This window comes from Biomphalaria glabrata, chromosome 4 (genome assembly GCF_947242115.1).
Source record: "Biomphalaria glabrata chromosome 4, xgBioGlab47.1, whole genome shotgun sequence".
Lineage (NCBI taxonomy): Eukaryota > Metazoa > Mollusca > Gastropoda > Planorbidae > Biomphalaria > Biomphalaria glabrata.
In genome coordinates this window covers 50420940-50448099 of record NC_074714.1, presented here as the reverse complement: position 1 = coordinate 50448099, position 27160 = coordinate 50420940, and the positions used below count along the sequence as shown (strand labels likewise).

The 27160-nt window shown below is 37.7% G+C and overlaps 2 protein-coding genes across 14 annotated transcripts in view; one reads left to right on the top strand and one right to left on the bottom strand.

Annotated features, from left to right (window-relative positions):
• Window positions 1-7413: 7413 nt before the first annotated feature.
• On the top strand, window positions 7414-9943 carry LOC129925978 (uncharacterized). Its single transcript, XM_056027585.1, has one exon. The coding sequence runs from the start codon at window positions 7414-7416 to the stop codon at window positions 9451-9453; it is 2040 nt and encodes a 679-aa protein (XP_055883560.1). The 3' UTR covers window positions 9454-9943.
• Window positions 9944-14259: 4316 nt separating this feature from the next.
• LOC106068426 (SLIT-ROBO Rho GTPase-activating protein 1-like) overlaps window positions 14260-27160 on the bottom strand; it is a 163903-nt gene continuing 151002 nt past the window's right edge. For 9 of the 13 annotated variants that reach the window (XM_056027737.1, XM_056027733.1, XM_056027734.1 and 6 more), the window contains 16 exons: window positions 26800-26928; window positions 26397-26618; window positions 25272-25373; window positions 24481-24648; window positions 24203-24309; window positions 23955-24057; window positions 23750-23810; window positions 23462-23539; window positions 23192-23326; window positions 22663-22768; window positions 22159-22365; window positions 21919-21939; window positions 20765-20832; window positions 20065-20076; window positions 17630-17810; window positions 14260-17034 (listed from right to left, as the gene is read on the bottom strand). In XM_056027737.1, the coding sequence (XP_055883712.1) occupies window positions 15861-17034; window positions 17630-17810; window positions 20065-20076; window positions 20765-20832; window positions 21919-21939; window positions 22159-22365; window positions 22663-22768; window positions 23192-23326; window positions 23462-23539; window positions 23750-23810; window positions 23955-24057; window positions 24203-24309; window positions 24481-24648; window positions 25272-25373; window positions 26397-26618; window positions 26800-26928 (2874 nt within the window). In that variant the 3' untranslated portion in view covers window positions 14260-15860. The remainder of the gene's footprint in view (window positions 17035-17629; window positions 17811-20064; window positions 20077-20764; window positions 20833-21918; window positions 21940-22158; window positions 22366-22662; window positions 22769-23191; window positions 23327-23461; window positions 23540-23749; window positions 23811-23954; window positions 24058-24202; window positions 24310-24480; window positions 24649-25271; window positions 25374-26396; window positions 26619-26799; window positions 26929-27160) is intronic. The other 4 variants (XM_013227777.2, XM_056027738.1, XM_013227775.2 and 1 more) reach the window with 3 other exon arrangements.

The following is a 27160-nucleotide window of genomic DNA, read 5'->3' as shown; positions in this document are numbered from 1 at the left end:
GTGACAGATCATTATGGAGACAGCTTGCCGCCCAATGCGCCGAACGGCGCGGGAGGACCTAAGTCTAAGTCTAAGTAAGGCAGTATATATATTTTTTTTATTTTATAAGATAACAAGACTAGATAAGACAATCTATGACCTAGTAGTCACAGCCGGACTCTGAGCCCCCATTTGTCAGGTTTAGGATTTATTTGCGTTTTTAACTAGCTGTATACTGTTAAGGTCCCGGGGTTCAACCTGACAAGAACATCACTCACACACAGTCGTACATACAGTAAACAACTAGGTGAATAGTTTAAATAACAACAAAAATAAATGAATTTAATTGTATGAAACATATATGTGTATGTACAATGAGGATGACAAATAGACAGTATATATATTAGATATATATATATATATATAATAGGTATATATAAAGATATTATACAATAATTAATTTAAGCACCTTTGCTACGGCTATTAACTTTTCACCCTGGCTTTATGGTCCACCAGACTCTGACCGACTGGCGTCACAACACTGCCAACCTTGGTAATAGTAAAGTTTGACAATGACAATGAAAAAAACTGCAATATGTATTTCTGAGACGGCAAGCGACGCCCACAACTCCAACACTGGCACCCTATAAACGAAATAAACACAATACTCTCAACTTCTACACTAAAAATAGAAATAGTGACAACCTCATACAACATACAATAATAGATATCACAAACGAATAACTCACCCTAAACAGGGGTCCCAAAAATCCAACTGAATAATAAGTCCGAGAAACTGGTACAGACAAATAACGTTTTACGAGCCAACACACCGTCCGCTACAACCAAAACTAGAGGGTGAACTGCCTCATGACAAAGAATGACCGATAGATGTCACCGGACTTTGTGACGTAGCAAAACAATTCAAAACAAAAAAATACAAGACACTCTCGCCCCGTACACGTACTACCAGTAGAGGAAATAAAAAAAACAGAGTTAGGAGAAAGAAATAGACACTTGTCTATACTACGCGACACTCACCATCCAACTCCATGTATGTGAGGTGCTGACAGGTTCAAATCCTCCCTGGACAGAAACCCCCCTGCTGTTGTGCGTAATGCACTTTCATCCTCACCATCCAACTCCATGTATGTGAGGTGCTGACAGGTTCAAATCCTCCCTGGACAGAACCCCCCTGCTGTTGTGCGTAATGCATTTTCATGCTCACCATCCAACTCCATGTATGTGAGGCGCTGACAGGTTCAAATCCTCCCTGGACAGAACCCCTCCCCCTGTAATGCACTTTGTGTAACCAGACAGGTCAAGAGCTTGACTTCCTAGACCTGTCGAGACCCGACAAAGTCAAATCCTGAGGCAGTGGAAACAAGGCATAGTGTCCTCCTCGCAGTGAGTTGAAGTTTGAACTGAACCGTGCAAAATATGAACTAACAGGACAGTGGTCCATCCTGCATAGTGCTAATTGCTTGTTTTTAGGCATAGGAAGCCTCTACTATGAAGAGGCGCTATCAGGCCGCCTCATTTTCGCGCAGACTTTTTGAAAGAAACCATTTTTAGCGGCCCCCGAAAGGGGAAAAGACGCTATTAGTTTTGTGCGAAATGTCTGACCGTCTGTCCGTCCGTCCCGTTTAATCTCGTAAACTAGAAAAGATATTGAAAATCCGACATCACAATATTTTAGACCATTCAAAGTTCTGATGCAACGGCTACTTTTTTTTTTCTGAAAGCGAAAATCTAATTTTTAAAATCAGTTATGCAAGCAGTTTTTTTAAAGAGAAAAAGCTAATTAGTATGCATTATAAGTTAGACCTAATTTAAAATGAATAGTAATCTTATAAACTTCATTTTTATGAACATTTTTTTTATTGCGGAATTTTTATTTTTTTCTGAGGATTCGAATAAGAGATTGATTAAGTAGCTAACACTTGAGGATTAATTCTGTGGATTATTTGTGTTTCTGTGGTTTATTTTGTGATTCTGTGGATTTTTGTGTGTTACTGTTTAGAGTGGACGGCGCGAGGGTTGTGTAGTAAAGTATTGTGTAGTTTGTAGTGTAGTTATCGTCTCTTTTCTGTCTCTGTACTTGTGATAAACCCTTGTAAAAATGTCAGTTAAGACATTTTTTATTGAAAAAAAAGACCTGGATGGTGGACTTGTCCACTCCCCAGGTACCTTGCTTCTAAAGCTGTCAGGCCAAGGGGCTGTTAAGGCCACTATGGCGAGCCTAATAGAGTGCCTGAAACTAACACCGGACGAAGTGAGTTCTCTCTATCGCTTCGAGAACCCCTTTGTCTGGTTCCTGGTCCCAACATCCGCCCGAGTGAGAACCCGTATACTAGGGAAATCATTCGGGAATGATAAGGACTTCAAGGTAGATGTCTGTACCTTAGAAGACGAAAAAATCAGGGTTACCCTTCACTGGGTAGCACCAACCATAAACAAATCAAAGATAGGAGAAATCTTTGGAGCCTTTGCAGAAGAAGGCTCCAAGATAGAGCCAATCAAGCTAGGCAACTCAGATAAGTGGGCGGCTTGGATCAAACTCCGCAAACAGACTGAACTCCCCCATTATATTCAGTTACGATATGAGGACGATCCGAGGACCTACAAGGTCCTCGTGACCATCCCGGGACGTAGACAACAGTGCTGGCATTGCGGACAGGACCAGCACTGGTCAAACCAGTGTCCAAATAGGGCGAACCCCAGACGGGACCAAAACCCCACAGAAGGTGCAAAGGAGGTAGGAGGGAAAATCTCCTATGCCATGGCCCTTAAAGGGGAGGGAGAGAAAAAGCAATCCGAGATTGATCAACAGCTAAAAAAAGATGGCTTCACAATGGTTGAAAGCAGCAAAGGAGGGGGAAAAAAACAAATAGAAGCTATGGGAGCTACTCCAAGTGGTCTCCTCCCACCTAACAGCCCTGAAAACAAATCTAAGCAAAGTAAAAAAATTAAAACATCCGGAGGGGCAAGTTCAGCACCCACCACCCCAACCAAAATAACAAGAAAGAGGGCCCTCTCTCTCTCTTCCTCATCAGAGGATCTAAACGAGGATCCCCGGGTAGAGGAGGAGAAAAGAGAGGAAGAACAGTTCAAGCTCGAGCTGAACTTTCCAGACTCCCCGTCAGTGCTAGTCATAGATGAGGGCGAGGACCCTAACACACATTCAAACACATAAACAACATAGCAACTCTTAAAGATAAAACGCATACACATACAATAGAATAACAAACACGCAAACCAATCTCACACACTCATGGCAGACATCAAAATTTTGACACTCAACATCAGAGGGCTTAACAATAAACACACATACATAGCACACCTCACAAGGAAATACAAGCCAGACTTTATCTTTCTGCAAGAGACCAACACACAGTTAGAGTACAAGGCCAAAAAAGCAGTCTCTCTTATGGGCCTCCGGGAGGGTTATTTTAGTTTAGGTAGAAAGCCACGAGGGACAGCCATTTTACAAACATCCAATAGGTTTTCAATCACACACTCATATCAAGACAATAGCGGAAGGATAGTAATAATTAGGACAAGCTCACAAAAACACACATACACGTTAGTCAACATTTATGCACCCGCTCAAAAAAAAGAGAAACACGAGTTTTTTGGAATGCTAAGTGACATTCTACACACTCAGTACGCAGGAGAAAATTTGATAGTAGGGGGTGATTTAAATTACATTGATTCCCAATTAGACAAGCAAAACACAAACACAGAGGGTCCTGCTCCTCGTGTAACAATTAAAACGCATGACTATTTGGGGGGAGTCATCAAGGCTTTCCGGTTAGTAGATGCCTATAGAGAAGTAGAGGTCACGGGCCGGGTCACCACGTTCAGGGACAAGGCACACCAAATAGAAACACGGATAGATAGAGTGTATGTGCCAAGGGCGTGCGAAACAAAAAGTGTAACACATCTCATAGAGACGTTACAATATACAGACCACAAAGGAGTCTTAGTGGAACTGCTGAACCCAAAACTAAAAAAGAAAAAACAAAAAACACCGATCTGGAAATTTAACAACGACCTCCTAAAAGACCCGCTCTATTTAAAAACAATCGCAAACCTCCTCAAAAATATAATACATGACTCAAACACACCCCATTTCAAAGTGACACAAATATGGACGCTAATTAAAAGCTCCATTAAGCAGCAAAGCCAAATACTGGCCACACTAGTTAACTCAAAAAGGAAAAAAGAAGAGGAAAGACTTAAAAGTTTACTAACACACGAAGAAGACGAAGCAGCCAAAACACATATACTAACACAACTAGAAGAACTATTTAACTATCAATACAAAGGAGCGGAATTGAGGTGCAAAAGTAAAAAAATAACCGAAGGGCCTAACAAACTTTTTTTATCAGCAGAACAAAACATTCAAATTGACAGAACTATTGACAACATTGTTGATAGTAAAGGAGAAATTATACACGACCTGGACAAAATAACAGACACATTTACGAAACACTTTACTAATTTGTATGACAAGGAACAGACGGACGACAACGCACAAAAATTATTTTTACAGAACTGCAAAGAAATACCAATTACAGAACAGATAGAGACAGACGCTCCCTTTACGCTAGACGAACTGAGGGCTGCTTTAGATACAACACAAAACAACAAATCCCCTGGCCCAGACGGTCTGACGTTTGAATTTTACAAAGCCTTTTTTCCCCAAATAGGACCCCTACTATTAAATCTATACAGCGACATGTTAGTGACAGAACAGTTACCTAGAGATTTCAACTTAGCATACATCACACTTCTACCAAAAAAACAAGAAAACAACACCTCACCTAGCGACTTTCGACCGATCTCACTTCTAAACACCGACTACAAACTCCTGACGAAAATGATTTTTTTAAGACTAAAACCCCTCATACCACACTTAATAGGACAGGACCAATACTGTAGCAACCCAGACAAAAACATCGACGAACTTAACCATTTTTTAAGAGACATTATATATTTCTGTAAAGACAAAGACTTGAAAGCAGCCTTCTTTTCTATTGACCAGGAAAAAGCCTTTGACAGAATAGACCATGATTACCTTTTCAAAATACTAGACAAGACGAAGATAGATGGAAGAATGAAGAAATACATAAAGCTAGTTTACACTGATGCCACAAGCAAACTCATAATAAACCAAACCCTTAGTGGCAGTATCCCTATTAGAAGATCTGTTAGACAAGGGTGTCCCCTTTCTCCCTTTTTATACACCCTTTGTCTAGAACCCCTTTTAGAAACCATCAGGCTAGATAGTGGAATCACGGGGATAAAAATCCCAGGCCCCACGCCCGTAGTTAAAGTTAAAGCATACGCTGATGACACCACCCTTTTTCCCTCCTCAGAAAAAGACATAGCCGCAATCATAGATAAGTTTATTCAATTTGGGAGGGCAAGCGGGTCAAAAATCAACATAAATAAATCTTGTATTATGGGATTGGGCAGGTGGGAAATCCCCTTAAACATCCCCTTTAACCTTAAAATAGAGAAGGCAATTAAAATATGCGGCATCACGTGGACAAGCAACCCAACATATTACCACACACAGCAGTGGGAAAATATTTTAAACAAAACCAAAAACACACTTAAAAGATTTCATTATGCAGCAACTACTATATTTGGTAGAGCAATACTAGTAAACAACCTGGTCATCCCGAAGATAGTTTATTTAGCAAACATCACAGAACCTCCACCAACTTTTATACCAAGCATAAACACAATCATTAGGAATTTTATATTTAAAAGCACTATCAGGAACATTAAACACACAACACTTATACAAAACAAAGAGGATGGGGGGATAAACTTACAGGACATCAGAACCAAAATACAAGCACTAAGATTAAAATACATAGGACAAGTAGCCAAGAACCCAAACAATTTTCCATTAACAATATACTACTACGGCTTAAGGTTAAATAAATTAATTCCAATAAAAAATGACACCCCACACCACTTTGGTACAAACACACATCCATTTTACAGATCCATATCAAGAATACTCCCCGGCAATGAACATCTAATACACAGTCAATTAAAAGACACATATACAACACTTAAGAAACAGTTACAAGAAAGATTATTCAATAGGATCAAATGGAGTAGAGAGTTAGGTGTAATAGATTTCAGAGACACTTTTATAAATCTACACAGCAAACACATTACACCCAAAGCCAGAGAAATAACATACAGACTAATCTTCGGGATGACCCCTGTAGGAAGTAAGAAAAGAAATGTACACACATGTGTTTTATGTCACACAGATAATGGTAACAATGAAAGCCATATGTTTTTAAAATGTAAAATATTTGATAATGTTAGATGCACTATGAAAGTCCTACTAGAGGCAAACTGTAACACCAATGTTAACCTTAACCTAGCTATTGTTTTAAATAAATTGCCTAAAATCAAAAGTAAGATGATTCATAAATTTAATCTAATAATAGTGAGTGAATACAGAAGTCTTGTGTGGCACAGTAGAATTAAAGTTGTTAATAACAATGTATCTTTAAATCCTTATAATCTAGAGTTAATATTTAGAAAAATAATTGAACATAGAATTGATAATTATACTGGTTAGATAGAAATTGTAATTATTGTATAATTTATTGCCCTTGACTAAATTGTCAGACCTCAGAGATAAAAATCTAAATACTGTAAACTGTAATCAATCTGTAAAGTTACTCTATTTGTATTATGTCAGTTAGTTTAAGTGGTTATGCTAGTGTGTGAGAGTGTGTATGTACCTGGGTTAAAGAGAGTTTGGGCTAAGAGATGCGGGATAGGAATCAAATTGAACTTTATTTATCTATGGAAAACTACAAAGAAACTGACTTTTAAAGGGAAGTCAACACTTTTGAAGAATTATTTCTCCCTCGCGGTTACGTCCTCTTTGATCACATGATCGGAGAGCATGTCACAAGTCAACATCAAGTGTGTCTGTACTACACTCACAGAACACGGCAAGCCCGTGGAAACGTTACAAGAACTCTATGCCAATGTCTATATCTTAGCGGCAGCCTCATCCTAGACATACTAGGAAACAAAGGAACAAGAAAACAAGACGCAACTGAATGGAGCCTGCGAAGAGACTAGAAACAAAATTAACCAAAACCAATAATCCTAAAGAATATAGACAAGGACAGACAATTGGAAGTCAAGAATCTTTTATGAATAATTCTGGAAACACTAGGTCAAGGTGACATCATGTTAGGACTCCGGAGTAGATGTAGAGCTACTAACATGGCACAACATTCGCACTGTTTGGCGCTGAGGACAAGGAAGACAGCTCAACATTGGAGCCAACAGCAACATGATCCGATCACATCATCTCGCAGAAGTTGTCAAGACCACAGCAGACCAGATTTACATTGGCAAGAAGAACCAGAGAGATAAATGTTTCTCAGTGTTAAGTTAGTCACATCAGTTCTTGTCCTTCTGAAGCTTCGATCTCTTCTGGCTACCGAGATTGAAAGTGACTATATCTTGTCCGATTACAAGGACCACCCATGTAACAGACATTGTGAAGACAACTCCCTCCCAAGGCTCTGCAAGTATACCTGGCTGCTAGAGAATTATTACGTCATGTCCAAGGCGTGTCATGACTGCCCTTTCAACCAGACTCACTGCTATCTCCCACACTGTGTCTCTGCCGATGGCGTCATGCGTGGAATTAAGACAGCTAATCGAATTCTCCCTGGACCAAGAGTTGAGGTTTGCGAAGGAGATACCATCGAGGTGACTGTGATGAATGCCATGGAAGTTTCTGAAGGCACCTCAATCCATTGGCACGGCATCCACCAGAGAGGTACCCCGTTTATGGATGGAGTGGCTATGCTGACGCAGTGCCCCATTCCAGCTCATGCCAAATTTACATACAGGTTTACAGCAAATAATCCTGGGACTCACTTTTGGCATGCCCACGCCGGCGTCCAGAGAGCAGACGGCTTATTTGGCTCACTGGTCATCCGGAGACCCCCGAGCCGAGAACCCCAGTATCTGCTGTACGACTACGACCTGACGGACCACGTGATCATCGTCAACGATTGGCTGGCCGAAATGACGGTCAACAGATTCGCGGCGCACCACCACGACAGCGGCGACAACAAACCAGAACTAATGCTTATCAATGGCAGGGGACAGTACCGAGAATTTAAAGACAGCAATGGGACGTCCCTTTTCACACCAAGGGCTACATTCACAGTGAAGCCAGGCAAGAGGTATCGGTTCCGGGTCATCAATGCTGGAATATTAAATTGTCCTATTCAGTTTTCAGTGGACAGCCATACTATGACGATGATCGCTTCAGATGGACACTCATTTGCTCCCTACACTGTTGACATGTTTAACATTTTCTCAGGAGAAAGATATGACTTCGTGCTATATGCTGACAAAGAAGAGAACTTGAGGAATTATTGGATCCGAGTTAAAGGCTTGGCTGACTGCAATGTCAAGTCCGCTAATCAAACTGCCATTTTGAAATATGAGGGCGCTCCCGATGATCTCCCCCCTGAATCACCTCTTGAACCTGCACCTGGGGGAAAGCTTCTGAATCTCTGGAACGCCAAAAGGAGCCAGAATAAGGCGGATATCACACAAATGTCCAGTGTGGAGGCCGATGACGACATCCTCACATCCAAACCAAATAAGACGTTCTACCTCGCTATGGACTTTTACAAGATCGACAACCCACGATTCAACAACCCTACCTACTACCCACTGAGTTCTGTCCTCAAGAGTCAGATGTTGTACACTCCTCAAATCAACCACATCTCCACTCTGCTGCCCCCGGTGCCGCCTCTGTCGCAGTACGATGATGTGTCCAAAGACATCTACTGTAATGCCGAGACTTTACAGGAACACTGCGACACAAAGTGGTGCGGCTGTGTCCATCTGTACCAAGTGGACCTCAACGATATCGTGGAGCTTGTGGTCATCGACGAGGGGTTGCCTTACGATGCCAATCACCCCATGCACCTTCACGGTTATAGTTTTCGCGTCATCGGAATAGACAGAATTAATTCCACCACAACACTAGAAGAAGTGAAAGCAATGGATTCAAGAGGGGAGTTAAACAGAAGCAAAACAAAAGCACCCCTTAAAGACTCAGTTACTGTCCCTGACGGCGGCTATACAATTGTCCGGTTTAAAGCTGATAACCCAGGGATTTGGTTTTTCCACTGTCACATTGAGTTTCACGCCGAAATAGGAATGGGGCTCTTCTTTCAGGTGGGAAACAAAAGTCAATTCCCAAAGCCTCCTAAGAACTTCCCGAAGTGCGGAGATTTTTTGAACGATGAATCAGACGACACTGAGGAGGTCACGGTCACACAGACTGTGAAATGTACGTCAGGATGTTCAGATGTTGTCCCTTGGTCAGCACTGGTCCTACTGGTGGCTTTGTCTATAACTTTTAAAATGGGAATAAATATTTGATCTCTTGCGTAACAATGCTAGATTTTTATTTAACATATTTAGTGAAATGTATGTTTTTAACATATGGTTTTTAAACTGCCATTTTAGAAAAATAAGACAAAGAAAAAAAATTTTCATTTTCTAAAAATTCTTTATATAGACTCTTGAAAGTGAAACAAACATGAAAATATTTTTTCAAAAATTTTGACATTTCGTGTTGCATAGTGTGGGACATGTTTGTTTATATCAGGTCTGAACAAATATGTGTTCTTTTTTGTTGTTGTTTTTAGCTTTGAAGAAACTAGCCTCTGAGCCCGTCCAAATGACAACATTTTTCAAATGAAAGACATATTTTGTATTCTTTAAGTTCTTGTCATCATATAATAATAGCAGCCATTTAAAATTTCATTAACCATGTACTTCTGTTTATTTAGAACCCATTATATTTATTTATAATGTGTGATAGTTTTTGTATAAAGCTGTCTGGAATGTAATCGATATTTAAAATAAAGAAATTAATTGTGTAAAGACAAAAAAAAATAAGAGATTGAGCCTTTTCAAAACAATTGGATCAATTATAAGACATCAGTTAGGCCATAGGAGGCGCGGTGGCTGAGCGGTAAAGCGCTTGGCTTCCGAACTGGGGGTCCGGGTTCAAATCCTGGTGAAGACTGGGATTTTCAACTTTGGAATCTTTGGGCGCCTCTGAGTCCATTCAGCTCTAATGGGTACCTGACATTAGTTGGGGAAAACTTTCGTTGTGCTGGCTACATGACACCCTCGCTAATCGTAGGCCACAAAAACAGATGAACTTTACATCATCTGCCCTATTATAGACCACAAGGTCTAAAAGGGGAACTAGTTAGGCCAGGTTCACATCTAACTTTACATTCACTTTCACCTATCCTTTGATCTGCGGGACCGTTGGGGCACTACACAAGATCTGTTAACCTTCTTTCTCCATTCTTATCTCTCATTTGTCTTTGATATAATTTCATTTGCATGTTCTTTCTGAAAATATTGAAGCCTGCCTGGATGGACCTTTTCGGGGGCCGATTTTGAGTTTGTGTTTCCACACAAACTGTCTTTTGTAACCTTGTTCAATTTCTTTCGTTTCATTGTAACTAAAAAAAAATAAAATAATTAAACTACGATTTTAACTAACTATTTTTGTTAGCGGCCCCCGAATGGGGAAAAGACGCTATTAGTTTTGTGCGAAATGTCTGTCCATCTGTCAGTCCGTCCCGTTTAGAGCGCGTAAACTAGAAAAGATATTGAAAATCCGACATCACAATATTTTAGACCAGTGATGCCCAAAGTACAGCCCGCGGGCCAGATCCGGCCCGCGATGTAGTTCCATCCGGCCCGCCGAATCGTCGGCACAAAAATTAGAAAATCCTCCCCCCCCCCCCTTTAAAAGAAGTTGTAAATGTATATTTACCTTCGTTAGGGCCCTCACATTTTCTGTGATGGATTGATACCATGACCTTTAACGGATGTGCGATTATGAGTTTATGAAATGGAACTCTGAATGTAGAATCTACCAGTTAAATGGATCTTTTTTGAAGAACATGATAATAAGCCAACATATTTGTTTTGTAAAGAAAGTCTGGCTGTTTCAAACAAAAAAAAAAAACATATACAGCGGCATTATAAAACAAATTTAAAGGTCTTCTTGGTTTGAGCCGCGTCTAAAAGATTGGTTAAACTACGCCTAGAGATTGGAGGACCGATGAGAATATTTACCGAAGAGAGACAAGAAAATAAGTTGGTGGTAAAGGTAGCTACAATGTTGCTCACATTTTTAGACGCGTAAAAAAGGATAGAATTTAACTATCCCATTAATTAATGTAAGTACTAAATCCAATAGTTTCAAATAGTTGCAGGTGAATTTCGGTTTCATTTTTCGTACCTTTTTGTTGATGTGGCCCGCGACACGCGTTTCGAAAGTCAAAATGGCCCGCAGGTCTAATAAGGTTGAGCAAAACTGTTTTAGACCATTCAAAGTTCTGATGCAACGGCTACTTTTTTTTTCCTGAAAGCGAAAAATCTATTTTTTAAAGAGAAAAGGCTAATTAGTATGCATTATAAGTTAGACCTAATTTAAAACAAATAGTAATCTTGTAAACTTAATTTTCCTGAAACTATTTTCTTATTACTTGCTTCCTAAGGATGCAAAAAGAGATTAAGCATTTTCTAAACAATTACATTAATTATACGACTTCAGTTACGCCAGGAGAGGCGCGGTAGCTGAGCGATAAAGCGCTTGGCTTCCGAACCGAGGGTCCCGGGTTCGAATCCTGGTGAAGACTGGGATTTTCAACTTCGGAATCCTTGGGCGCCTCTGAGTCCACCCAGCTTTATTGGGTACCTGCCATTAGTTGGGGAAAAGTAAAGGCGGTTGGTCGTTGTGTTGGCTACATGACACCCTCGTTAACCATAGGCCACATAGGTGAGCTTTACATCATCTGCCCTATAGACCACAAGGTCTGAAAGGGGAACTAGTTAGGGCAGGTTCACATCTAACTTTGCATTCACTTTCACCTATCCTTTGATCTGCTTTACCGTTGGGGCACTACACAAGATCTGTCAACCTTCTTTCTCCATTCTTATCTCTCATTTGTCTTTGATATAATTTAATTTGGATGTTCTTTCTGAAAATATTGAAGCCTGCCTGGGTGGACCACTTCGGGGGCCGATTTTTAGTTTGTGTTTTCACACAAACTGTCTTTGTAACCTTGTTCTAGTTAAACTTTGGCCTTAATTAAATTTTGAACGAAACTCACAGGCTGCTCTGCATGTAGTGTTAGCCCTCCCTGGTGGGGCAATGAGTGTTGAAAGTATAGCCAGTCAAACCTTTGTTACTGGGTACACAATGCATTTTTACCAGCGTGCCTGAGTGTTGGCTTATATCGTGTGAAACCTTGATGGCAATTTCGGGATGCCTAAGTCCGCAATGGCTTTGGAGAGCTGTAGTACTATTAAGACTGCGTATTGATCCTTATTAAAAGTGTGTTTTAGTTACAAGAATGTTTTTTTTTAATTTACAAAAAAGAGAACACACAGAAGAGTTCATTAAGTGCCTACACACGAAGAGTTCATTAAGTGCCTACACACAGAAGAGTTCATTAAGTGCCTACACACAGAAGAGTTCATTAAGTGCCTACACACAAGAGTTCATTAAGTGCCTACACACAGAAGAGTTCATTAAGTGCCTACACACAGAAGAGTTCATTAAGTGCCTACACACAAAAGAGTTCATTAAGTGCCTACACACAGACATATTCAATTGTTCACATTCCCTGGTCAACCAGTAACACTGGTACAGTCAAGAGTAAGAACACGTTTTTTTTTTGTACCTTTCGGTTCCAGCCTGGACAGCAGACGCCCACTTCGCGACGACTTGATGTTATTATAATGGAGCGGGTGGCGGTAGTCTTTTTTTTTTTCGGACTTTTTTGTTTAAAGTCACTTAAATATGGTAGGCTTGTCAGTGTGGTTTTGATGCTCTTTTTATAAAGCTGTCTAATCGGCGCAACAGTTGAAATGAAACGTTGCTATTCCACATGTCAGCAGATTTTGTATAGTCGCAAAGTAAAAATTCGCAAAGATGTTCTTTGGCAGTTTAACGCTGTTAAGTTTATAAGAAAAATAGCCGCTGTGTGATTTTATCAAGACGGTCTTCCCACGAAAGCTTGTTGTAAATATTGACAGACCTCTAGACCTTGTCTCGTGATGTATCGGTATTGTTGTGGAGAGTGTGTGTGTGTGTGTGCTTGTTTCTGATGTGTAAAAGTGGGCGGATAGTTTGGTTGTGTAGGTTGATTCTGATGAAAGCACGAGGGGTCATAGTTCAAGTTAATAAATAGCAATGGGGAAGTAGAAAAGCCAGCAAGACGAAGCACAGAAAGACATTCAGTGAGTCTTCTCTTGTTTCAAATGAGCATTATTTCACTTCTACATACGTATACATTCAAGTTGAATGACAACACAATGGTTTAGTTGTGCTAGTTATTTAGAACTAAAAAACAAAGACCGGGTATCAACAGGTATATTGTATGTTTTTTTTCCCTACTGAAGTCTATTAAGAGTTCTGGCTCTGGTGACATTCAGTTCTAAAAGTTGTCAATGCAACAATTTGAAAAGTATTTTATCCAACTTTGATAACAGTTTCATCTCCTGAAACAAGGACGCCTCCATGGCAGTAACATCAGGAAATGTAAAGGTCATCTTGTCATTAGTGTCAAGAGAAAGTACACAACCTTGTCGGGTCCGCACAAGTTGTAAGTCAGGGAAGTTAGAATTTCGTCGATTTGTGTATATATATATATATATATATATATGTATTCTTTATATTTGTAACTCAGATAACATTTAAACTTGTTTTTCTTACTTTTTTAAAAAGTAAATTGCTACATTGGTCAGCATAATTTTGATACATGTGGTAATAGAGTATTTTATTTTTAATACTTGTAAGTCATTTTTGTTTGTCTGAGGGGTCAAAGTAGGTGCTGTGGCTGAGCAGTAGAGCGCTTGGCTTCTGTACCCAGGTCCTGTGATTGAATCATGGTGAAGACTGGGATTTTTAATTCCGGGATCTCCAAGTCCAGCCAGCTCTAATGGCTACCTGACATTACTTAAGGAAAGGCGGTCAGTCTTGTGCTGGCCACATGACACCCTTGTTAACCATGGGCCAAAGAAACAGATGACCTTAACATCATTTGCCTTATAGATTGCAAGGTCTGAAAGGGGAACTTGACTTTTTAGGGGTCAAAGCAGTAGCTATTATGGCGTTGTTGTTTTTTTATAATGGAATAAACCCAATAATTTGACTTCCAATTGTTATTTATTGATGCATTCACTTTAAAGAACTTGACAAATGTGAACAACAATGGGAGATAATTGTTTTAATAACAGTACTTCACATCCTCACACATATATACAAGGACAGTGTCACTTTGAAATGAACCCTAGGCCTACTAATATCAGATGTCATTTAGAGCCAGACACAAGTCTGAATAGGAGTGGGAGCAACCTTCAAATAGTGTCTCTCTCACAATGAATGTGTTAATAGCGCACATTACAAGTCTAAGAAATGCATGTTTATTATATGAACATAATCTCAGCTTCTCTCACAATATGTGTGTGAATAGGCAGAGACACAAGTCAAACATTCTTTTTAGTCTCAAAAACAAAACAAAACAGCATCAAATTGTACATGGTAACATTAGGCTTAACATTAAGGTTAGAAACTAGGTCAGAGTTTAAAGGTCATGAGTTTTGTTTTCTGCACACATTGTTAACCCCAAAAGTTATTGTGAAAAAGAACAACATGGATTCTTTTTTCTGTTGCCATGCTGTAGTGGAAAGTTGATCAAATGGCCATTGCAACCTTCAAAGAATAAATGGGAGAAAGGCTTTGAGGGAGGTGTCATTACGTCAACATGTGTCATTGTGATGTCAACATGTGTCATTGTGATGTCAACATGTGTCATTGTGATGTCAACATGAACATGAGCAAGGGACAGTCATACCCTGCCTGCAGGGTCACACAAAAAAATATTTTTTTTTTGGTTTAGATCTTGCAGGGATGATTCAACTGATGCTCTAACTTCAAAACTTTCATTTTCTCTGCTCATTTGAGCTCTGCCTCTGGTGCAGAGACTGATGTTTATTTACAAAAAGAAGAAACTTTCAATACATGGCCAGATTTTTTTACTAACCTACCCAACATTGTTATCGGTCATTCAAATGAATGTCATCAACAACTAACACACTTACAAAACAAAATAAATCATATAAACAAAATTGAAATAATCCAAAGAGGCATACAAATAATTGTACATTTTGTTCTTGGCATACAAACAAAAAAAAAAAAATTGTTAAAAATTCAAATCTTCATTGCACAGAAAAAAAAATCAATTATGGAAGAGAAATTGTCAAAGCGACATACTTTTTGTATGTTAAATATTCCAAGAATGAATGCTTAAGGAAGGATTTCTAGTGAGAGATGAGTGCCCAAGGCAAGTGTCAGACTTTGTGTAGAGTCAATCTCTCCTAGTATTTAAACAAGTTGAGTAGCAGGAGTTTCAAACACATTGTCATGTGACTTACGCCATGCCCGTTAGATTTTGTTCTTGTTAGTAAACTTGTAAAATCTCGGTTTACTATTTGTCTGTTTTAAATACTCTTGCACTGGGTACAGATTGATCAAAGGGGAAGAAACCAAAAGCTAGTGTCCAAAGGTAAAAAAAAAAAAATAATTTGTGCGATCTTAATATTAAAAAGAAACAATGATTGTAAATAATTATTACTGATGAAGCATTATTAAACTACAGTTTTATGATTCACTTAATTTGATTAATTATCCAAATAATGAATATTAGTGATCTGGCTGAAAAGTAAGCATTGAGTTTATTTTGTTTTTACTAAGGCGGTGGAAGCTGTACAGGAGGGGAGTGAGACATCTCTGGCCGAGACGGAGGTTTTTTCATTACAGGTGGCTTGGCCTTGACTTGGGGCTTTGGTTTTTGAGCAACTGGTGGTGGCGCGGCTGGGCTAGGGGTGCCCCCTGGAGGTGCAAATGATGGCGGAGCTGGAGATGTGTGAGGGGTGGATGTGGAAAGCGGAGAAGTAACTGATACAGAGTCACTCAGCTGTGATTTCGGAGGCGGAGTGGAGCGATTCAGTCCAGTTATGGAAAATGTCATCATGGGACCCTCTCTTTGTTCTCTAGCACGAAGCAGGTCACCTGGTTCAGATGAAATACTCAGCCGGCTGACTGGATCTTGTCGCCCCATCTGCGGATTTCCTGCTTTCTTCAGGGTACCCTGGTTAGACTGGGCAAAAGTCTCTGCTGCGCTGATGGTGGGGCTGTCAGGGTGAGTGTCTGTCGAGGAGCCAGAATTGTCTCCATCTGGAAGATCTATAACGAGGTCAGGGGTATGTTTTGGTGTTTGCTTCACTTTGACAGCAGGAAGCGACATTCTCTTGTCTTGTTTCTGCTGCATCTCCAGAGATTTGAGCCCCGCCATTACTTCCTCCAGGGCCGAGTCGATGTCAACGCTGAAGTCGTCTGTGGTGCTGTCATGAGACAGGTCCCCGCGACTGTCGATGTTCTTGAAGGAAGTGTCTTTGTCCACAGACTTGGACCCAAGGTTGATGAGGGAAGTGGACATAAGAGATGTGTTGATTATAGCCGACTTCATCATCATAGTTGATGGCGATGTCGCTGGGGATAACCTTGACCTTTTGTCTTTCTCCAAAGTCTCTATGACTGTAGTAAGTTCCGTGGAAGAGACTGAAGTAGAAGAGCTGGACCCAGCTGGAGTGTCTTTGAGCAAATCTTTTTTAGCCCCACTGTCCACAGCCTTAGTGCTGACAAAGGGATCCTTGGGAAGAGGAGGCGGGGAAAGTTCAGGGTCGTCAGTCAGAATGTCTGTCTCTCTGATGATGGACACATTGGGTTGTGAGAGGGATTTGTCAGAGGCATCCAGCCCAGAGTCATCACTGATCTGCCTGGCTGGACGTGAGGGTAAGATCATGCTGGTGGACATTTGATTTTTGTCATCTTCATGGCTGTGATGGCTTTTGTTATCCTCACTGTGGACATGATCAGAAAAGAAGAGGTATAGATTTAATGTTGATTCAAATCAACTTTAGGTTCTAAATATTCTCTAGGATGAAGTAAAGTGAGATTTAAACTATTAGTTCCAACGTAAACTGAAACTTAAATCATTTTGTATTAAAACTGCTTTGTGCATAGCACAACTCAGGTGCTTCTACAGTATGTACAGTGTGCTCTGATCCAATCTATTCAGGGGAAATGTGAGGGAGGTGCTCCCTTTGGATTCTCAGCAAACACCCTCACTTAAAAAAATTGGGAGTTATTTGGTGCTTTAAACTTTTGACCATATTCTAAATTTCTATTGCAATACTGACATTGAACCTCTTTTACATTTTCTAGGGTCTGGAATTGTTCTCTCCTTCTGTCCCCATACCACAACAACTGAGTGAAGCCTCAAAAAGGTTTTTACTGTATTTTTAAACTGACACACAAACAACTTCTATCTTCAGTTTCACTGACTCAACAGACATAAGTTTTGTTTCATTAACAGACCCAGAGTTTATCAGATTCCATTTCAAAACATAAACCAATAAACTGAAACGACTCAAATTTAAGATAAGTTAGACCTACCCATGTTTGACGGTGATATACTTGTCAGGTATGAGACCTTCTTTGCCATGGAAACATCCCTCCCACCAGTCTTGAGACACCTGGTTATAAAGCACAAGAACATCCCCTCTCTTGAAGGACAGCTCTCTTGGCGAGCGGGCATCAAAGTCAAACAAAGCCGTGGCTTCAATCACATCAGGTTCTAGAAGAAAAGAGAAAAAGTTTTTAGAAGAATTCATTTCAGGAAATTGTCTAAACATAATTGATTGAGTTTCTTTGACATTGTATCTGATCAGACTTTTATATAACGTAAGGAACTATATATTCTACAGATATCTCCTATGTATTTTAATATTTCTTATGTGATGTACTGATATTTCATATGCATTCTAATAATATTTCCTATAAAAAGTAAACAACTTTTTAAAGTTTAATTATTAACATTTGTGAACACCTGTACTGAAAACAATAAACATGCTTTTGACACCTAAATGTTTAATCCCAACTAGTAAACAGTTTGTAATCTATAAATAGATTTATATCTACTAGTATTTGGTTTTCTATTTCAGTAGAAAGAGATATATAGATCTATAATGAATTTCTTGAATAATAAGTGTGAATTATGAATGTGAATTTTGTTTTCATGACATTGAACTTTTACAAATACCAATCAAAAAAAGTTTTATAAGTTGTAGAAGAAATAAAATACAAAAGTAAATACAAAATACAACAAATATAAATAAACTATAAAAATTGTGTTAAATTACAAAATGAACAGTGCACTGAAAGAAATCTGGCCAGCAGTCATTCATAAAAAAAAAAAAACAAAAAAAAAAAACTAGACATGCTCAAAAGTTAGAGAACTTTTTAAAATTTCATATCCAAACATTGTTGATTCAGAAACTTTCTTCCTCCCAAAACAATCACAGCTCAGTGCATGAAGTACTAGGTTTGTATAAAGCAATGGAACTAGCTTCAGAGAGAAGCAGCAGGTGTACTGCCATTGGCTTAGAAAGTGGAACTAGCCAGAAAGTTACTGGGGGGGGGGGGGGGGGGGGGGGACTATTAGTACGTTCAGTGTCAGTTACAAGTTCAGTGTCAGTTACAACAAATATCGTACAATCAAAACATTCAATTAGTGCATCCATTACATAATGTTTTAAAATAAATTGAACATGTTATGGATATGCTAAAAGTTTCAATTAAAACATTCAATAAACTAAAAAAAACAAAAAAAACTCAAAGGACACTTTGCTCAATGTTGAAGAACACAGTGATGTAGTCTTTGATCTAAGAACACAGCGATGTAGTCTTTGATCTAAGAACACAGTGATGTAGTCTTTGATCTAAGAACACAGTAATGTAGTCTTTGATCTAAGAACACAGTGATGTAGTCTTTGATCTAAGAACACAGTGATGTAGTCTTTGATCTAAGAACACAGTAATGTAGTCTTTGATCTAAGAACACAGTGATGTAGTCTTTGATCTAAGAACACAGTGATGTAGTCTTTGATCTAAGAACACAGTGATGTAGTCTTTGATCTAAGAACACAGTGATGTAGTCTTTGATCTAAGAACACAGTGATGTAGTCTTTGATCTAAAAACACAGTGATGTGTCCAGGGGACACATTAGTTATAGACTTTACTTCCCAGTTCTACTTAAGTTAATTTTTTGAATTCATTTTGGGAAAAAAACAAAACAAATTTTTTTATTTAAGTTTCAAATTCTGATATTGACTCAAACTTTTGAGACTGTTGTTTTCTACTAAAACAAATGTAGAGTAGATGTATCATTTGCATTTTAAAAAATTCAACTTTTTTGTTTTTTCAATTTACTATTAGTATGAAGACTCCCCCTCCCCCCAACATTCTGAAAAAAAAATTTGGTTAAGTGGTTATCCCTCCCTGAATCCTAGTTGGTGTGATCTTAATCAAGCTTAAAGTGAAATATTTTGATTCCACTGTTAGCATTTTCTTTCTCACATGCATACATTTTAAAAACAACGTCAATAAACTTTGCGATTGAAGAGTTAACAAACAAGTCAGTGTGACATACAGGTCAGTGACACAGGTTACTTAACAGTGCATTCTTTACTGCTTGGATATTTAAAAAAAAAATTAACTTTTTTTTTTGTCACTTTGAAACAAAAATGTTAACATGGACTCTGAAGTTCTATGAAGTCTAGTGTTTTTTTTTCATTTTGTTTAAATTAAAGTAAACCAACGGACTTAAACTTGCATTAAAAAAAAAAAAGTCCAGATCATAATTTTCTTCTGTTATCAAACTGGGAGATGGCTTTCCTTTATATTCCCAGCAGTAGAGAATGCCCAGCAGTAGAGAATGCACAGTAACTACATCTGGAAACAACAGCTAAAAAAAAATAAATAAATAAAATAGAACAAAGTGTGACGAGTTAGCAGCAAGTGGTGCAGCAGACATCAAGCTTATTCTTACCATAGACAGACTCTGTCATTACAACATCGCCACGGAGGAGGACGGAGGGAGGGGGAGCAGGAATAGAAAAATGTCGGGTTAGAGCACCAATGGGATTAGAGTGGTAGGCCAACGAGAGACATCAATGGCCACAATATTCATAGTTTCATAAATACAGAGATAAATGAGGTCTATGTCAACAACAGGTTTTGATGTGCATATCATTCAGAATACATTGGAAAGCATCAGTCATAATAGTATAGATAATAAACCATGGACGTCATTAGCTACAAACTAATAGGTCTGCCCGCAAACTTTTAAACAAGTATAACTCATCCAAGAAATGGCAGCAATTTGAAATATAACACGACTGCTGATTACATTAATCATTTTAAATTGTTCCATATCTTATAAATTACAGACGTTACTTCAAAAGAGTTGATAACTATGTTCTAAGCGTTTGTCTTGTAGTAACTTAGTCCTTAAAAAGCAAGTATAAAACTGATATCAAAATTAGGAGTTCCTACTTCACCCTGCTACTAATCCACTTCTGTTATAAAGCTACAGATCAGAAAGACACTAGTCCAGTACATAGTGGATTTATTTTTTTTAATCACATCTAAATGTCGGTAATAAAATAAAGTGAATGAATCTAAAGTGAATTAGAAATAAATCTACGAGAAAATGTTTTTAAATAAAATGTTAAGGGCACAAAACAAACCTTCTTCATCACTTGGTATAGAACTAGTTTCTTCATCCTCATCATCTACAGCATCAACACTGTCACGTCTAGAGAGAAGATTGAACACATTGAGAAAAGTTGTAAACTTGTAGTTCTTTAGATAATGTATACTAAAAATGGAATGTGTTTCTTTAAATAATATTCAGTTGCCATTATGTTTTTATCCTTATTCAACCAAACCCTCACTCTGGAAAATGAAAGTGTGATGTCATATCCTGTATTGGACTTCCAATAAAATACTTAAAAGTTACAAAACCCTAAGAGATTTTATTTTCACAATTCGCTGGTCAAGGAATCAAAGCATTTTTTTAATTTTTAGTTTTTTTTTGGAGCATAAATCTAAAGCAAGCAGAAATAGTATAATTAAAAATTGTACCACAAGAGCAAGTCATCTTTTCACTTTGTGTTTAGTGCACTGATACACAGAAAAACAAAAACAAAAAAACAACAACAACTGGTAATAAACTAAAAAAAAGTGCAGACATGTTTCCTCTGAAATCCAACTCTAATTACTTGACATAATGTGGGACATGATGTAACCAACAGATTAACTTAATGGATTATTGCAAGGTCAGACATTTTATTGAAAAGTAATTTTTTAAGAAAAAAAAACAAAACAAACAACAAACAAACTAGGATTAGACAACTATGTGAAATGTTCAGGCATAAAAGAAAACAACAAAACCATTTAGTTGACTAGAACAAGAACATTTAGTTGACTAGGACAAGAACATTTAGTTGACTAGGACAAGACCATTTAGTTGACTAGGACAAGACCATTTAGTTGACTAGGACAAGAACATTTAGTTGACTAGAACAAGAACATTTAGTTGGCTAGGACAAGAACATTTAGTTGGCTAGGACAAGAACATTTAGTTGACTAGAACAAGAACATTTAGTTGACTAGAACAAGAACATTTAGTTGACTAGGACAAGAACATTTAGTTGACTAGAACAAGAATATTTGTATTAGAAAAATAAAAAAAAAAAAGGAATGCGGGAAGATGTGGAGTTTTAAAGTAAATTACAAACTGGAAAATATATTTTCTAATGTCAGGAACAAATAGTAAAGGAAAAAAAACAAGGTTTAAGTTTTTAAAACAAAGGGAAGAAATGTTGTGCAAGGGACTTACGAATGACCAATCCAAAAAAACCTTTAAAAGAAATGAAATTAGAAGCTCAGGTCAACAATAATAGCCATTTACAAGAGACAACTCATTGTCAATGCCCATAACATTTGAGGCTATTTACATTTTGTATTCCATCATTACAATAATGTTAAGTTCTTTTGGAAACAAAGGTTGAACAAAAATATTTGTAACCTTTTGCGTATGTTTTCGATAGTCACACCGTAGACAAAAATAACCTCTCACCTGTCCAGAATCATTTTCTCGTAGATCTCACCGCCATCGTTAGGGAATATCTCCTCTTGATGGACAATAATGATCTTAATGATCTCATTAACGCTGGCTTGGAAAGTGACCTGGTCACGGTCGGGTGGGATAGGCAGGAGAGTTGGACCAAAGCAAATAGCCAGGTTGTAGGGATCCATCATATTTTCATCGCTGTATTCTGTCAAACTAGAGAATCAAGTCAAAAGAAAGATTAGTGCAGGTTGAAAAACCCAGACATGAAGTTTGAAACAAAACTGACAAAAAACAAAACAAAACTGAAGCATTTGTATTTGATGAAATTTTTTTTTCTCTTTTCTTAAAAAAAATAGAAATTAAATTTTTTTTTTAAATGTCAAAAAGCAAGTGAGATAATGTATTAGAACTCAAACAAAAAAAATCTAAAATTTCTGCAAGAATTTCCCAGTGTCAATAGTTTAAATAACTGTACAAAGTTTGAAGCTGTACAAGAAACTGAGAACTCACTGATTGAGGAAGGCAAATAGATATCTCATAACAACAAAAATGGCTCGGTTGACAGTAGACAACAAATCTTTAATTCTCTCAACACGTTTGGCCATTTCCTTCTCTCCTGTAAAACATAATATGCATATAGCTGTTACCAAACACTAAAACAGGATTCCTTTGTACTTTTACTATGCCAAATCTTATCACCTAAACATATTTAAATATTGATGAACTTTGTAGTGATTGCAGGAGTTTCAGATCATAAATACAACAGATATTAGTTCTCTCTGTCCTCAGCTTGAGGACGAGTCAACGGCTAGACTGTATTAACATGTTCATGGTGGAATTCAACATGCTATAAAATAATCTCATAACAACAGAAAGATAAAAAAAAGCATTACATAACTGCATGTTTTTTAAATATCAGAGTGACACTCTAGTTATGGGTCATGATTTACTTGTATTTAGGTATGAATAATTTAGCTAAATGTACTTAAGTCATCTGTCAAATATAAAGTCATCTGTCATGTTCAACAGCCACACTTACTGGTGCATTCGACAAGAGCATCAAAAAGGTGAAGAGGAAAGAGTGGCTCCCTGAGTTCCCTAAAATACAGTTTTAGAACCCCTGCAACAGAATTGATTTCACTGGCATCTATAACATCAGCTAAAGCATCTTCCCCTGATGAAGAGATTAACAAACACTCTAAATGTATGAAAACAAGTTGAACTATTATCTTAACATACTACCAAAACTTGAATTCAATAACAAGTTGTTTTTTTGGTAAGTAGAACTTGAATAAAATTGAGACGGTACCTGATTCAAATGTACTTTTAAATTGGTTGATTTCCACTTGAGCACCTGAGACTCTGAACACGCCTTGGTGGTGTAAACCTGAGCAACAACAAGGTACAAGAAATACAAGATCACTGCAAACAGGCAGGTAAAAAAAAAAACAATAAAAAAACAACTTAACAATATCTTTTCATTTCTGAAGAGAGATACAAGAATGGATTCTGGTTCAGTCTCATAGTATGAACACCTTTATTTGATCTAGCGCATTAATCATTTACTATGGAATCAGACACCACTAGATAGACTTACCATAGAGGTTGATGACTCTGATACAGCTCTTGATGATCAAAGGAATTTCTTGGCCAGTTGCCTAGAGATGAGAAATACCGAACAAACAATCAACTCCAGTGTTGAAGGCCAAGAAGTTTGACAGAGTGTAATAAGCTTTCAACAATAACACAGAAGTGGAAATGACTTAAACAACTGTTTCATCAAAGTGTGTTAAAAAAGTCACCTCAATATATTCCTCCAAGCTGCCCCCAAATAACTTTGGTTGACCAACACGAGGGTGATGGCCGATTCTTCTTTTCTTTGGTTTTGGTGGAGGAACAGGAGGTCTGGTGTAAAAAGAGGAACAAAAGTTAAGAATTTGGTTAGATATGACTAACATGTTTAGTTGTTTTCTTTACAGATTTTTTTTTAAAGCAACTGCATTGAAAATTAAGTCATGCCTGACTATCAAACCAAAATGTCAACAAATACCTAGAAGATCCTGAAGCCTGATTCTCTCCCAAAGCTCTCTGTATGGCTGTGTGTTTAGACTGGAGCCTGGCAAGTCGGTTGCAGCTCAAAGTGTAGTCGCGGAATTTCTGAAACAAGCAGACATGTATCATGTTAGAAACAAACTTTGCATAATTAATCTGTGTAAGCACTATAAACATTAATGTGGATCTTAAGATCTTTAAGATTAAGAATTCAACCAATCAAGTTTAAGCATTCATTGTCATGTGACTCAAAGGAAACTGTCAAGTAGCTATTACCTCAAGATAGTAAGACTCAGTCTCCAGTCTGTCAGATCTAAGCTTTGAATGTTCATGAGGTGACTTGGGTGGCGCAGCTTCATCAGCAAAGAACTTGTTGATTTCATAATCTCCAACCTGAATGGCTTCAACTAGAGTTTTCTCTGTGGTCTCCAGAGTTTTCCAAATCTGTAAAAACAAAAAACACAATTCAACAAAACATTTATTAAGCACTCCCATATGGGGATGAACGCAGGCCAAAGGCAGTCTTTTTTGGTGAGTTGTAAGGTGATCGACCTTACACAGGTGGACCATGGAAATGCTTTTAAGACCAGCTTAGGCTCCAAATTGCTTAAACTGACATAGAAAAGAGCATCTGGCTGAAGGCGGTTTCAGAACAAGACAGCTTGAGATCACTTACATATACTGCGTGCTACATATTTGAGACCAAAAGAAAAACCAGTGCTAAGGACAGATAAAAACGTCAAAAAGAGAATCTAAATTGACCACCATCTTACAATGGTTACATGTGCTCTGGATGTGGCAAAATATGAAGGTCACATCTAGGGCAACATAGCCATGCAAAACACTGCACTCCTCATTAATCTTCAACACAAAATTTAAGTTAATTTAATGCAATAATGGAAAAAAAAAGACAATGATATTTTCTTTTAAAAGTAATATCAAAGTTGTATAATTTACATTAACAATGTATTTAAAAAAAAAACAACTGCAAGTGACTTGAACATCAAAGTTTCAGTAAGACTAAATCTGCTATAACCTTAAATTTGGATCTATTAATAGTTTCTTACCTCATCATTCTCTACCTTCAGACTATTCAATCTGTCCTCAATGGTGATATGTCTCTGAATCAAATCTTCCTGAACTTCCTTCTGGGCACTGATCTGACACACCTGAGAACATAGACACAGATACTGTAGTAGTTCATACATTCTTATGTTCACATAATCAAACCAAGGACATAGACAGACATACTGTAGTAGTCGTCAATACAGTCTTATGTTCACATAATCAAACCAAGGACATAGAACATAGACAGAGATACTGCAGTACTCAATAGTCTTATGTTCACATAATCAAACCAAGGACATATTCATATAACATGTGTCTGGGTAGAAAAAAATATGAACTAGCTTCTCTGTCTTATTATTCATTATTACAGACTTCCACTCTGAAGAGGCAAAGGATAATCTTGTTTAGTCTAGAAATGACTAAAATATAAAAGTTTATTGAAATTGTGCTTAATTTAGCCACATAATTACTTTTAACAAAAAATATTAACTTGTCTTTGAAACGATTTGTAAATAAAGGCAAAATTCGTTGTAAAAGATGAAATTGAAGGAAGAAATTTGTGATGATCTTGATGCCTATTTCACTCAAGCACATTGTCCTGTAGAAGTTTTTTGAAACTTGTGTCATATTGTGTGAACTCTTAGAAGCTGAAACTTAATTCTTTAATATTATCAATTCAGAGAGACATCTTTCAGAGCAATATTCTTGAGATCAAATATTGTGCAGTTCAATAACTGACTTGATAACTTTATCTTCTTCTTTGTTTCTATAACTAATTCTCAAAGAGTTTTAATAAACTGAGCCCAGTGGCTACAAAATTAGCTGAGCCTTACTTCACTTGTCACAAAATGATCAACTTACATCATCTTTTAATTATCAAAGAATACCCCCCTTAAGCCAATTTGGACCTGTGTCTCAACACAATTATTCCATGTCACTTTTAACCATAAAACTGACCACCAACAAATAATCTTATGATCAGAAACTAATAATAAAGTCTTCAAACTGACTACCAATGGAACCTCTCCCAAGCAAACAATCATCAGAACTCACACTCACAAACTTATCAAGTGAAGCTTCCCCCTGATTGTCCCCTGACCAGCTTAGATAAAATATGAACTGACCTCATCTCCTTTAAATGGCTGAAATTCAAACTTCTTTGGCAGCATAAAGTAAACATTGTTCAACTCCATAAACTTTTGTTTGTCTGCTCGTGAGTCCAGGTCAGTGATGCAGGTATTTAGGGAGTCCACAAATTTCCCATGAGCATTTCTCTGGTGCTCGTGTACACCTAGGTACATCATCATAGCTCGGCCAACAGAATTATGATAACCAAAGTCCATACACTAAAAATACAAATAAACAACACTCAAAATATTATATCAATATAAACTTATAACAATAATAATATTATAATAATAATAATATAATATTAATAATAATATAAACCTAACAATATCTCTTGCATTAGCATAGACGTAAAAAGTCTAGAACATGTATGAATTTTGTAGAACATAAATAACTTACATCCATGAGATCGGAAATATCATCAGAGAAATATTTGTTGATGGCAGCGTTGGCAGCATCAATACATAGAAGGTAGTCATTCCGAGCTTTGAGAGCCTTCAGTTTATTGTCTGCATACTTTTGTTGTTTCTAGACACAAAAGTAAACAATTATTTCCCTTTGCTTCTGATTATAGAGAAGGAAGCGAAGCTTGAGTAAGATTAGGGGGAGGCTACTGTGACCTAAACAAGTGTAAGAACATGTAATAAAACTGGAGATTCTTCGCCCCCCCAACTACTCTTCCAAACAATGAAGAAATACATCATGCTATCAAGTATGTATAAACTGTGAACAAGTTGATGAAAAGGCGGTGGATGATTCA